This window comes from Thunnus maccoyii, chromosome 18, assembly GCF_910596095.1.
Source record: "Thunnus maccoyii chromosome 18, fThuMac1.1, whole genome shotgun sequence".
In the NCBI taxonomy this organism is placed as follows: domain Eukaryota; kingdom Metazoa; phylum Chordata; class Actinopteri; order Scombriformes; family Scombridae; genus Thunnus; species Thunnus maccoyii.
Genome location: NC_056550.1, coordinates 30111218 through 30123424, shown reverse-complemented (window position 1 = coordinate 30123424; position 12207 = coordinate 30111218). Strand labels below are relative to the sequence as shown.

General features: G+C 38.1%; 1 protein-coding gene and 1 long non-coding RNA gene across 2 annotated transcripts; one reads left to right on the top strand and one right to left on the bottom strand.

Annotated features, from left to right (window-relative positions):
* Window positions 1-7110: 7110 nt before the first annotated feature.
* ifnphi3 (interferon phi 3) lies at window positions 7111-11940 on the top strand. The gene is made up of 6 exons (XM_042393604.1): window positions 7111-7280; window positions 9933-10153; window positions 10333-10425; window positions 10529-10696; window positions 11257-11325; window positions 11765-11940. Exons 2-6 carry the CDS (start codon window positions 10025-10027, stop codon window positions 11870-11872), a joined length of 567 nt encoding a protein of 188 aa, XP_042249538.1. The 5' UTR covers window positions 7111-7280; window positions 9933-10024; the 3' UTR covers window positions 11873-11940.
* LOC121884666 lies at window positions 7205-10021 on the bottom strand. The gene is made up of 3 exons (XR_006092400.1): window positions 9788-10021; window positions 8598-8670; window positions 7205-7290 (listed from the first exon to the last, which is right to left on the bottom strand). It is a non-coding gene; the product is annotated as an uncharacterized LOC121884666 (long non-coding RNA).
* Window positions 11941-12207: the final 267 nt, after the last annotated feature.

Below are 12207 nucleotides of genomic sequence, written 5' to 3'. Positions count from 1 at the left end.
CTGAGGCTCCGCCCCCTGACGCCCACCTGCTCCAGGTAACCGGAAACAGCTGCTCAGGTGACTGCAGACCTGTCAGCTGCAAATTAAAGTTTTGATCTGTTTATTGATCATTTATTATTTATTACATAAATATTTTATCATTATAAACAGCTGAGAGAGAAACTACAGGAAGCAGCAGGTTTCCTCATCTTCATCATCATCTTCATCATCATCGTCATCATCATCGTCATCATCATCGTCATCATCATCGTCATCATCATCTTCATCGTCATCATCATCATCATCTTCATCGTCATCATTGTCATCTTTATCATCATCATCATCATCATCTTCATCATCTTCATCGTCATCATCTTCATTACCATCATCATCATCATCATGTGATGGATCAGTCCCGTCTGAGCCCTACAGGCCCAGGTCCAGGTCCCGGTCCCGGTCCAGGTCCAGGTCACGGTCCAGGTCCTGGTCCTGGTCCTGGTGTGTGAGTGGTCGGGTGGCTTGTTGTGTGACGTGGTTCTGGTTCTGGTCTCGGTGTTACAGTTCCAGTCAGCAGCTGAAGCAGAAACACGAAGCCGTGAATCACGTCGTCTCTCAGCTTCACTGAGTCTGAATCCTCTGAATGAAGATTTTCATAGTTTTAGTTTAATAGTTGAGCTCATTTGTTGTAAAGTTGTGTTTCATCAAACTGAGGACAGGTCGTATTATCACATACATGTATATATACATATATGTATATATACATGTATATATACATATATATATATATGTGTATATATATATATATACACATATATGTATATATACATGTATATATACATGTATATATATATGTACATGTGTATATATATATCAGCCTTACATCACATGTATATATACATATATGTACATGTGTATATATACATATATGTATACATGTATATATACATGTATACATATATGTATATATACATGTATGTATATATATGTATATATACATGTATATATACATATATACATGTATATATACATGTACATGTATATATACATATATGTATATATACATGTATATATACATACATGTACATATATGTACATGTGTGTATATATATATATATATGTACATGTGTATATATATATCAGCCTTACATCACATGTATATATACATATATGTACATGTGTATATATACATATATGTATACATATATGTATACATGTATATATACATGTATACATATATGTATATATACATATACATGTGTATATATATATCAGCCTCACATGTGATGTCAGGCTGATTGATCAGAGTAAAACATGTCAGAGGATCCTGTAGTTAAAGAGCAGTTTGTCTCCACCTGCTGGTTGAGTTCAGTCACTGCACACAGACACTGTTATTCAGCTTGTTTCTCACTTTTACACTTCCAATAAACAAACCTCTTCAAGGACCTCGTGTAGATCTACGAGCAGGATTCATGACATCACAACTAGTTTGGAGCCAATCATGGTCGAGTATTTAACTTACAAATGTGTGATATGGAGACTTGAAGCCTCCAGTGAACAAACACTGGACTTTACAGTGAAGGAGGAGACTTCTTGTCCAGCAGAAAAACTTTAGAGATGAAATATATTTACAGCTTCACACATTCTGGAGTTTTAATGAGGGAGGAGAAGATGTTTAAGAAAAACAATATCAGACACACATTATTATTCCAAGCAGAGTATTTTATATGTCTGGAAACATAACTGGAGAGGATCTTTAAGGGGGCTCCAGAGGTCCTTGAGAGGGTTCCAGGTATCCTTGAGGATAGTCCAGGCTCGATGTGGGAATCAACTGTAAAAGAAGTTGGTTTTATCATTAATTAGATATTTTTATTTTGGAACTTTGCCAAACTTCACAAAGCTGATGTCACAACATGTAAATTATGATATCCTGTTATAATAATTATAATATCCTATTTTTATTTTTATTTTTCATTATTCTGCAGTGGCGGCACAAGGAATGTGACTGTGAAGCGCTCAGGCCCTCCAATATTATAACATAAAGGGGATAACATATTATTTTCACAATCAAATGATGCCAAACTATATGGGAAGATAGTCTGCTACCCTGTGTGTACGAATCTGAGAATCTGACCTGCAACTACAAATCCAAAACCAAAGGACACAGCAGGAAACAGACAATGGAGGAGTCTGTCAAAATCAGTGGTTTTAGAGAAGAATTCTAGGAGAAATAAGGAAAGACATTTCTGATCTACAGAGAGAGATGAAAAGTTTGGCATCCAATCTAAAGTCCACGGCATCCCATGTGGAAGAAACCAAACCCTAAACCACCTGATGCAACAGCAGAGGGTTGAGGTTGAACATGAGAATTTGAAAGAAGGGAGTGAAGGAGAAGACATAATTTACTTGAAAACTCTTATTGCTGATAAACTTGGCATCTCGTCTGTAAATAATGTGCAAGCTCATCGTTATCTGGTTACTCAGCCTCTGACGGAGGGAGCGACCCTCCAGTCTATTGTTGTCCGATTTCTGCAGTGGGATATGAAACAGAAAAGGCCACTTGTTGTAAAAATGAGCAACAAATTGTCTTCAACTACAGCTGGTTGTCTAAACTGCTGCAGGAGAAGCGAGGCTACACGTCCATAAAGAGAGAGCTCAAAGAAAAACAGGTGAAATCAACCTTTCCATCCAAACTGAAAGTTTACACCAAGGACAGCGCCTGCCGCTCCAATCCGCTGCTGAGGCGAGGGAGGCCCTCCAGGAGGGGGTCTCCTGGATTAGCATCATGCAGGATCCAGGGTTCAAACTCAGCAGTCCCCAAAACATACAGACAGCTCCAGACTGGACAGCTGGACAATACGACGCTCCCACGTCTAAAGCTAAAGGACCTGGGTCTAGGTAGCATGAATTCTTGGACTCTTCATACCAGTTACAGGAAAAGGTACCGTAGAATAACACCCCCCCCCCCCCCCCCCCCCCCCCCGGGACTATAACGGTGTATTGTGTGTAAAGTTTCTTTTTGAATTATTTCTCTTTGTGTTTTTTGTGTGTCCGGTTGGTCAACAGTATATCTCACAATATGTGTAACTCTAATAAACGTTATGGTATGAAGTTTTAGAGGGATTAAAAATCCTATCAAAGGAAAGAAAATCATGAATTTTGCTATAAGTAAAAAATGTAATGTTTTATTTTTGCAAGACTCATCTCTTTCACCTTGCAGTTAATAAATTAAAAAGGGACTGGGTTGGTCACTGGTGGCAACACTATTTCACAAAAATCTGAATTTTATTGCATCAACCAGCATTGCAGATGTTTTGGGGGGATATTTAATTTGCTTAGGGTCTCTGCTGAAGAAACAAATGGCTTTTATAATTTATATGCCTCTCCTAACTCCGATGGGACTGACTGATACTCACATTGCTCAGTTACAGGACATTCCTATAGTGACTGGTGGTGACCTTTATGTAGATCTGGATACAGTCATAGACCGCTCTCCTCCTGTTATAAACAGATGTCAAAATAAAGCTGAAATAGCCTTGAAAACGTTAATCAAAGATCCTGCACTAACTGATATATGGAGATTAATCCATCCAGTAGAGAGGAACTCCACATAACTCAAGACTTGATTTCTCTCTGGTAAATAAGGCCTGGCTGAGTAATACCACATCATGTGAAACCCGCAGTCAGCACATTTCTGACCTCAGTCCAGTGGAGCTCTGTGTTATAACAGACTCATTTTCCTGCAGAGCTTCTCCCTGCAGGCAACATTTAAAACATTGCTCTATGCTGAAATTGATGTTTTTTTAGAGCATATTATGGGTTCGGTCTTAAACTTTTAACTTGTATATTAAAAAACATTAAAGTTAAAATTTTCTCCCTGAAGATATATATGAAGATATTGATATTGTATCTTTAGGGATTATATGAAAAACTGTACCAATCAGGGTTCGCTGCTTTTGGTCAAGTATCCACAGAATAGAATATGGAGCTTTTACTCAGTAGTATTATTACTGACAAGATGCTGGGAAATGACTTAACAATTGAAATTAACACAGCTATTCACCAAATGGCCACTGGGAAATCTCCTGGCCATGATGGTCATAATTAACTCACTCCCCTGCTTTTGGCTCATTTTATTAATGTTATCCAGGAGGGAACATTTTCTGGACTTTCTGATGATTGCTGAAGAAGATAAGGACCTTAGTTTATGCACGAGCTGCCACTCTCTATCAGTTTTGAGTTGGGCTATTAAAATATTGGCGAAAATGTTAGTAAATAGATTGGAAAAGGTGATAACATCCTGAACAAGTTGGGTTTATAAGACATTGCTTTGGTGCTGATAATATAATGGTGCACAGGTACCTCCCCCAGTCCCACCACAGCTTCCAGACAGACCAGTTATCATGTTAAAAGTCTTAATAATTCTTTGAGGTTTATTACTGAAAACAAGTCAATCTGAGGTTTTGAAGAATTATTTATTCTAGTTGGACCTTTAACTAGCTGAGTTAAAGTCTAGACTAGATGAGATCTGCTTTAAATTTTTCCTACTTGTTTTATCATCCCAGTTAATATTAAAATCTCCCATCAGAAGAATCTCTTTTCTAGAATCACATCCTGTTTACTGTGCAGTTGATCATAAAACACATTATTGGCAGAAGGAGGGCGATATATTACAAAAAGGAGAAAGCACATTTGAGGTGACAAGTTTACATTTAGTCCAATATATTCCAAATTGTTACAAGATGACCACTGTATTCACTCACATTGGAAAGCATCTCTTATATATATCATCAGTCCACCGCCCTTTCCCTCAGTCCGGCCTCTCCTACAGATGTTATAGCCAGGTACAGTCGATGCAGCTGTTTGCATGCAGCCGGGTCTCTGACAGGCATAGAAAGTCAAGATTTGAGTCTCTGATCAGGTCTTGTATATGATCACTTTTTGAGAAGACACTGTGAATATTTGAATAAATTTAAAAGAACCAAAATTGGATTAAACTTTGAGCTTTTGTTTATCTGATAGAGATATTTAATCAATTGGTAGAAATGAATTAAAATGGTTAAAAAGGCTAAAATTTGGAGATGACGGATGGAGACCGCCAAACAACTCATTACGCCATCTCGCCTGTGTCATCAAATAGCTCAATGTAAGAGAAATGTAAAATGGAGCCATGTTGTCAGATTTCTGAAAGGTCGCTGAAGCTCAGTCAGTGAAGGCGGACAGACAGAAGAGTTAACCTGACTGGTAGACTGGTAGAGAGAAGGCCTTTAACAAACCAAATCTGAAATACTGTCTTACAGGTCAGTAACAGGAAGTCAGTCCAAAACAGTCTAAAGGGGCAACGCAGGCAGGCAGGTCACAAACAGGTGGAAGGTCAAAACTGCAGGAAGAGGAACAGGAAACAGATACAGAACAGGGTCAGGGTGGCTGGAAGACAAGTATATAACAAATAAACATAGACAAACTGGATGTCAGAGACCAGTATATGTAGTACTGGGACTGATGGTAATGAGCAGCAGGTGGTTGTCGGAGTCATGACAGTTTCTTTTATGTCTAAATAATCCGTCATTTACATGCAGTGTTGTACGGAGACACGTCGTGTTTCTAATGATCAGCTTCTGCAGTCTGAGTGTTTAGACGGTGAGAAGATCAACGTTTTGACATCCTCGTTATTAAAACAGTAAGATTCTCTTTTATTGGTCAAATTATCAGACACTGTAATCTACTCTAAATATATAATCACACCAGATGGTTTAAGATATTTGGACACAGACATGTTTTAAATTTAGACATGAAAACATTTGTTTTTCAAACTGATTATCCTCTTTATAGAGTTTTACCAACAATTAGAAAGATGGAGAAATGTTTCTGCATTAATCAGCTGGTTTCCTTTCTTGACATCACAGTGACGCCTCCTCACGTAATGACTAAACAAACGAGTCGTATAATCTGATCGGATGTTTGTTCTTAATGTTTCAAGAACTGAAAATGAGCTGAAACAACAGAAACCTGTGAGGATGTTCCCACATGTTTCCTGCATCTGCATATTTCACTACAAACTGAAGTCATTCAGAAAAAAACTGAAGAACTGTAGAAACCCCTCAGTAACAGAACGAGGTTTCCTTCCTGTTTCAGACTCATGCTTTCTATTTTGTCTAAATGTAAACTGAGACTTCAGACTTCCTGCCTCCTGAACTCGTCTTTGCGCTCCGCTGTGTGTCGACTCTTCTCCGTAAATGTAAACTGAAGCTCGCGGGTGTTGAACCGCATCGTCTGATCAGTGATTCACTCAGCGCTCTGCGGAGTTCTGCGGTCTGAAGGGAAGTTTGAGTCCTTGTTTCCAGACTTGTTGGCTGTTGAAGCCTGTGACCCTCCGTCATGGTATCAAACTGAATCATCATCCTGTTCATTTATCTTGATTAACAAAAAATCAATCTCATTTTCAGGTTTTTAAGGGAAAATTTAATGGATGAATTCTGTGTTGTAAATGTTAATTATTAGATTTTTTAATGTTTTGTCTGCAAAGTTTCAAAAAAAAGAAAAAACAAAACTTACGATATGAAATTCATCCCTGAATTTATACCTTAAAGTCTTCATTTAAAGTTAACGTGATACTTTATGCTATTTGGAACATTTAAAAAAACCCACAAACAACACAGATAATCCATCAACAACTCAAAAAATGTTTAATATATTAATTTAATCAATCTATTAATTAACCCTAAATTTGCATTGTAGCTGCAAAATTAAACAATTCAACAGTACAAAATATTTTTAACAGTTTTAACATAAAAACTTCTTAATTTATTTGTTAAATAAATGAATAGTGAATAAGAATCCTTTAAAATGAAACTCCCTTAATAACACCTTAAAGTCATCATTCATGGATGTGATCAATATTTAAATTAAATGAAATCTGCTTTATTTATTTAAACACGGCTGCAATGTTCAGCTGTCCATATACTTTTGGCCATGAAGTGTATTTTTGTATGTCAGACGTCATCGTGAGATACCCCACAGCCTCAGCCTGGCCCTGAGAGGAGGGAGGTGGTGGTTATGATGGGGGGGGGGGGGGGGGGAAATTTCCAATTTACAATGAATTTGCAGACATCAGAGTTTCAGTTTCTGCCGGGATCAAGCTTTATTTAAACCACAAGATGACAGAACTGCTGCAGACGTTCTCAGACGAACCACAACAACCACCGACCAAACGCAGAACCAGATCGACATACACCAGGACCTCCAGGACCTCCAGGACCTCCAGGACCAGCTGAACCTCCATCAGACCGTCAGAGACTCGGAAGGTAAGTTCACCTGTTTTTCATGTTAGATATTAAATATATATGATATTAAATTAGAAAACAAACTTTCTTTTCTTTTCCTGAAGAGAAAAAGTTTCACTTTAAACATCAAGGTGGTTGCTATGGTGACATCAAATGTTTCATTCGTAAAGAAATCAATATAATCAATCAATAAATGCAGCATTTAATCAATGATCACAGAATCAGAGTCAGGGAAATAAATCTCATATTGATCATTTATCAGGAAACCTTTAAGAAGTGTGTTGATTAAATTGATCACTTTTATAATATAAATTATTATATATATTTATAAAATCAATCAATCAATCAAATCAATCATTCATGTGATCTATTATTATTATTATTATTGTTTTAAATGTTTCATTTCTTCACATAAAGCTTCTGTAATATGATCAGACATGTTTCTATTGATTATAGATTATAATATAAATATATATAAATATTGAAACATTACTGTGTTTTAGTTTAGTTTTTGTAAAAATAATAATAATATATAAAATGTTCAGTAAGTTCTGAATGTTTTTGAATTTCCTTCATAAAGATTCTTATTATTGTTTCACTGGAAAAACTAAACGATCATCATTTATATTCCAAATGTTTCTTTATGTTCTGCAGCTACGACACATTTTACATTCATGATCTTTACATTTTAAATAAAGTTTGAATAAAGTTTGTACCGACCAGACCATCAGCAGGTTTTAATATTCAGGTTCCTTCACAAACAAAATGGAAGAAACGTGAAAAAACATTAAAGTTGAAACGTGTTGTAAAGTTTGTCGTCAGGAGCAGATTTCCGGGTCGACGGCGGTCAGAAACAGCAGAGGTGGAAATATTTGAAACAGATGCTGATAAGTTTCATTTCTGCAGCAGTTTGTCCTGCTGTAAAGCTGAATCCTTGACTCACTTCTCACTTTTACTCATTTTCATTAATGTTGAAACTTTAAGTTAGAACATGAAGCCTGTCAGTCGAATATGATCATCGCTGTTTCACATCGTTCTCGGTTACACGGCGCTCGAGTCGAATGGAAACTATCGGTACACTCAGCCTGCTGCTGTTAGCCGCGGTCGAGTCCAAACCGTAAACCTGATCGAGCCATGACGAATATTTCCATCTCTCGTTCAGACGCTTCGTATCTGAATCTGGAAAACTGGCTGATCGGAAAGAGAGTCGAGTTTTATGACGAGCGGCGGCACGGACGCGTCCCCGACCGGCTGAATCATAACCAAATATTTAACATGTTTGTACCTCAACGTAACAACGGCTGCAATGGAAAAGATGAAAAATGGAAATGAACAAACCTTTAACTCCGTCATTCGTCCTGAAGGAAACACGCGTGTTTATCAGAGGTGGAAGAAGTACTCAGATCCTTTACTGCAGTAAAAGTACATAAGTATTATGAGCTTGATGTAGTTAAAGTATTGCAGTAAAAGTACATAAGTATTATGAGCTTGATGTAGTTAAAGTATTGCAGTAAAAGTACATAAGTATTATGAGCTTGATGTAGTTAAAGTATTGCAGTAAAAGTACATAAGTATTATGAGCTTGATGTAGTTAAAGTATTGCAGTAAAAGTACACAAGTATTATGAGCTTGATGTAGTTAAAGTATTGCAGTAAAAGTACATAAGTATTATGAGCTTGATGTAGTTAAAGTATTGCAGTAAAAGTAGTGGTTTGGTCCCTCTGACTGATATATTATTATATATGACATCATTAGATTATTAATAGTGAAGCATCAGTGTTAGAGCAGCATGTTACTGTTGTAGCTGCTGGAGGTGGAGCTAGTTTACACTACTTTAGATACAGTTAGCTAGTTTAGTCCAGTGGTTCCCAACCTAGGGGTCGGGCCCCTCCAAAGGGTCAGCAGATAAATCTGAGGGGTGGTGAGATGATTAATGGGAGAGGAAAGAAGAAAAAACAAAGTTCTGATACACAAATCTGTTTTCAGTTTTTGGACTTTTTCTCTAATCTTTGATTTTTGCTGAAATATTGGATCATTTGAACATTTATTGAAATGAAAGCATGTGAGAAGTTTAGAGGGAAAAATCACTATTTGGTGGAGCTGTTAACAACTCATAGACATGTGAAATGTGACCCCGACTACACACTGCTTTTTGTAAGACGTCAAAAGACAAAAAGGTTGGAAACCACTGGTTTCATCTTTAACAATGTGTTGTATTTTAAGAGCTTGTTATATTATCCATTGTGTCAAATCTTCATCTGAAAAGTAACTAAAGCTGTCAAATAAATGTAGTGGAGTAGAAAGTACAATATTTCCCTCTGAAATGTAGAAAGTAGCATCACATGGAAATACGAACATGAAGAAACTACAAATGAGTGTGAAAAATAAAATCCAACATCTGAACTGTTTTTATCTTCAGCTTTAAACAAATCAAACATTAACAGACAAGTTTCTGACTTCAGACAAAAGAAATCTATAAATCTAAATGTCTAAACATCAGAGGCCTGAATGAACCTGCAGTGACTCACCTGGCGGAGAAGACGTGTCCTGGTCCAGGTCTCTGTGGTTTGGATCAGAGTCTCTGTGGTTTAACTGGATGACTCACACAGGTAGATGGCCTCTGATTGGCTGATGGGTCCTAACAGACAGCCAATCTGCTGCTCTCTGTTTCAGGTTACCTGAACACACCTGAAGCTGCAGGCTCACTCAGCTCACCTGAAGCATTTCAGACCAGAACCAGCAGAACCAGCAGAACCAGCAGAACCATGACTCCTTCATCCGTCCTCCTCCTCCTCCTGCAGCTCTGCAGCCTCCAGCTGATGCTTGTTGCCATGCCGACCTGCCATCTTCAGGGAACTTTAGTCCAGGAAGCCCACAACCTCCTCAGAGACCTGGTAGGACCCTGACCTTTGACCTTTGACGTTAGCAGAACGTTAGCAGAACGTTAGCAGAACGTTAGCAGAACGTTAGAGTGCTGCCTTGCTCACAAACTGAAACTTCATCTGATTTCTGTCAGACGACGTCTGAATATTTAAACTATTTAAACCTGAACTGTTTCCTGTCTGACCTGCAGGGAACGCCGTTTCCTGTCCACTGCCTGCCGTACAACGCCAACATCTCCTTTCCAAGCTCCGTCTTCCCTGCTGCCACAGCCAATCACCCACAGGTAATCCTCTGACCTCACCTGAGCCTCTCAGCCAATCAGAGAGCTGCTTTTTATGTTCAACCTGTTTATGTAAAAACTCTGACCTCTGTTTGATTTCCTGCAGTGCCGCCGGGCATTATGGGTCGTGTATGAGTCACTGGACAAGGCGGGGCCGATATTCAACGATGAGGATCACGTGCCACCTGTCGGAGAGGGCGGAGTCAACTGGGACGTCAAGAAACTCGACGACTTCAAGAACGTGCAGGACCGACTGCAGGAGCAGGGCAGCTGTGTGAGTACCAGAACCTCCAGTCTGAGGAACAGCTTCTCTCATGTTCTCATGTTCTCATGTTCTCATGTTCTCATGTTCTCCTGTTCTCATGTTCTTATGTTCTCATGTTCTCCTGTTCTCATGTTCTTATGTTCTTATGTTCTTCTGTTCTTATGTTCTTCTGTTCTGTTCTCCTGTTCTCATGTTCTTCTGTTCTCATGTTCTTCTGTTCTTCTGTTCTTCTGTTCTTATGTTCTTCTGTTCTTCTGTTCTTATGTTCTTCTGTTCTTCTGTTCTTATGTTCTTCTGTTCTTATGTTCTGTTCTCATGTTCTCATGTTCTTCTGTTCTTATGTTCTTCTGTTCTTATGTTCTTCTGTTCTCATGTTCTGTTCTCATGTTTTCTGTTCTCGTGTTCTTGGGTCACTAGATAAGGTTTTGATAGGTCAGGTTTCAGATTTGGTTGAAATGTTCTGGGATGTTTTTTGAGCTGTGAGGAGCTGCTGGCAGGGTGAGAGCTTTCAGTCAGAGTCATGGTCATCCTCCTGTGATGTCTGATGTCCGTTTGTCTTCTGTCTGCAGCTGTCGGACGTCGATACTTCAGGTGTTCTGTCTCCTTACTTCGGTAACGTGACTGCTGTCATTGAGCAGGTAAACTCAAAGTGATGAACATAAAACCTCATGAGATGAAACCAAAGTAAAAATTACAGTCTCATTTTTATAGTAAGATTATTTTGTGTGTAAATCAGATAAAATGTAACATATATCAAAACAAACATACAGGTGTGAATGTGACGACGTCTGCCTGACGAGACAAACTCAGGGGCACAAAGTGATTATTGTTGATATTTATCCACAGAATATTTAATTAATTACTACTTTAATTAATACTTTTCAATTTTTTTTACAATCTTTTACAAAAAATGAAATAAAAAAATAAACAATACAATTAAATTTAAAATGTAATTGACTGTATAAATGAGTGAAACTCCTCATGTCTTCTTCATGAATAAATCATTGGATGATCAGTCTGTCAGTCAGTGTGTGGACCAATCAGAACTAAGGGGGCGTGTCTCTGTGTGTCACTCAGGAAAACGCAGCCTGTGGTTGGCAGGCTCTGAGGAGAGATCTGCTCTGGGTCCTAAAGTCCGCTCTGCAGAATCACCACAAGTGTTTCACCTGGAGCCGCGCCCACTGATGAACAGAGCCCCGCCCACCGATGAACAGAGCCCCGCCCACCGATGACGGGGCCACGCCCACTGATGAATGGAGCCACACCCACTCATTATGTTAATTGATCTATTTATTTACTTATTTATTTATCCATTTATTTATTTACACTTGTATTTTATTTAAATAATTTATTTTTTCCAAAATTAATTTATTTGTGTAATTCATTTCGTTATATTTATATTTTTATTTTAGTTTTTATACATTTTATAAATTAGTTGTTCTGTGAATTTCACCCACACACACCCAAACACACACACACACACACACACACCCAAACACACACACACACACACACACACA

Coding starts and splice junctions, on each gene's coding strand:
- ifnphi3 (XM_042393604.1), top strand. CDS start 10,025: ATGACTCCTTCATCCGTCCTCCTCCTCCTCCTGCAGCTCTGCAGCCTC. Junction 10,154..10,332: donor ACAACCTCCTCAGAGACCTG/GTAGGACCCTGA, acceptor TCTGACCTGCAG/GGAACGCCGTTTCCTGTCCA. Junction 10,426..10,528: donor CCACAGCCAATCACCCACAG/GTAATCCTCTGA, acceptor GATTTCCTGCAG/TGCCGCCGGGCATTATGGGT.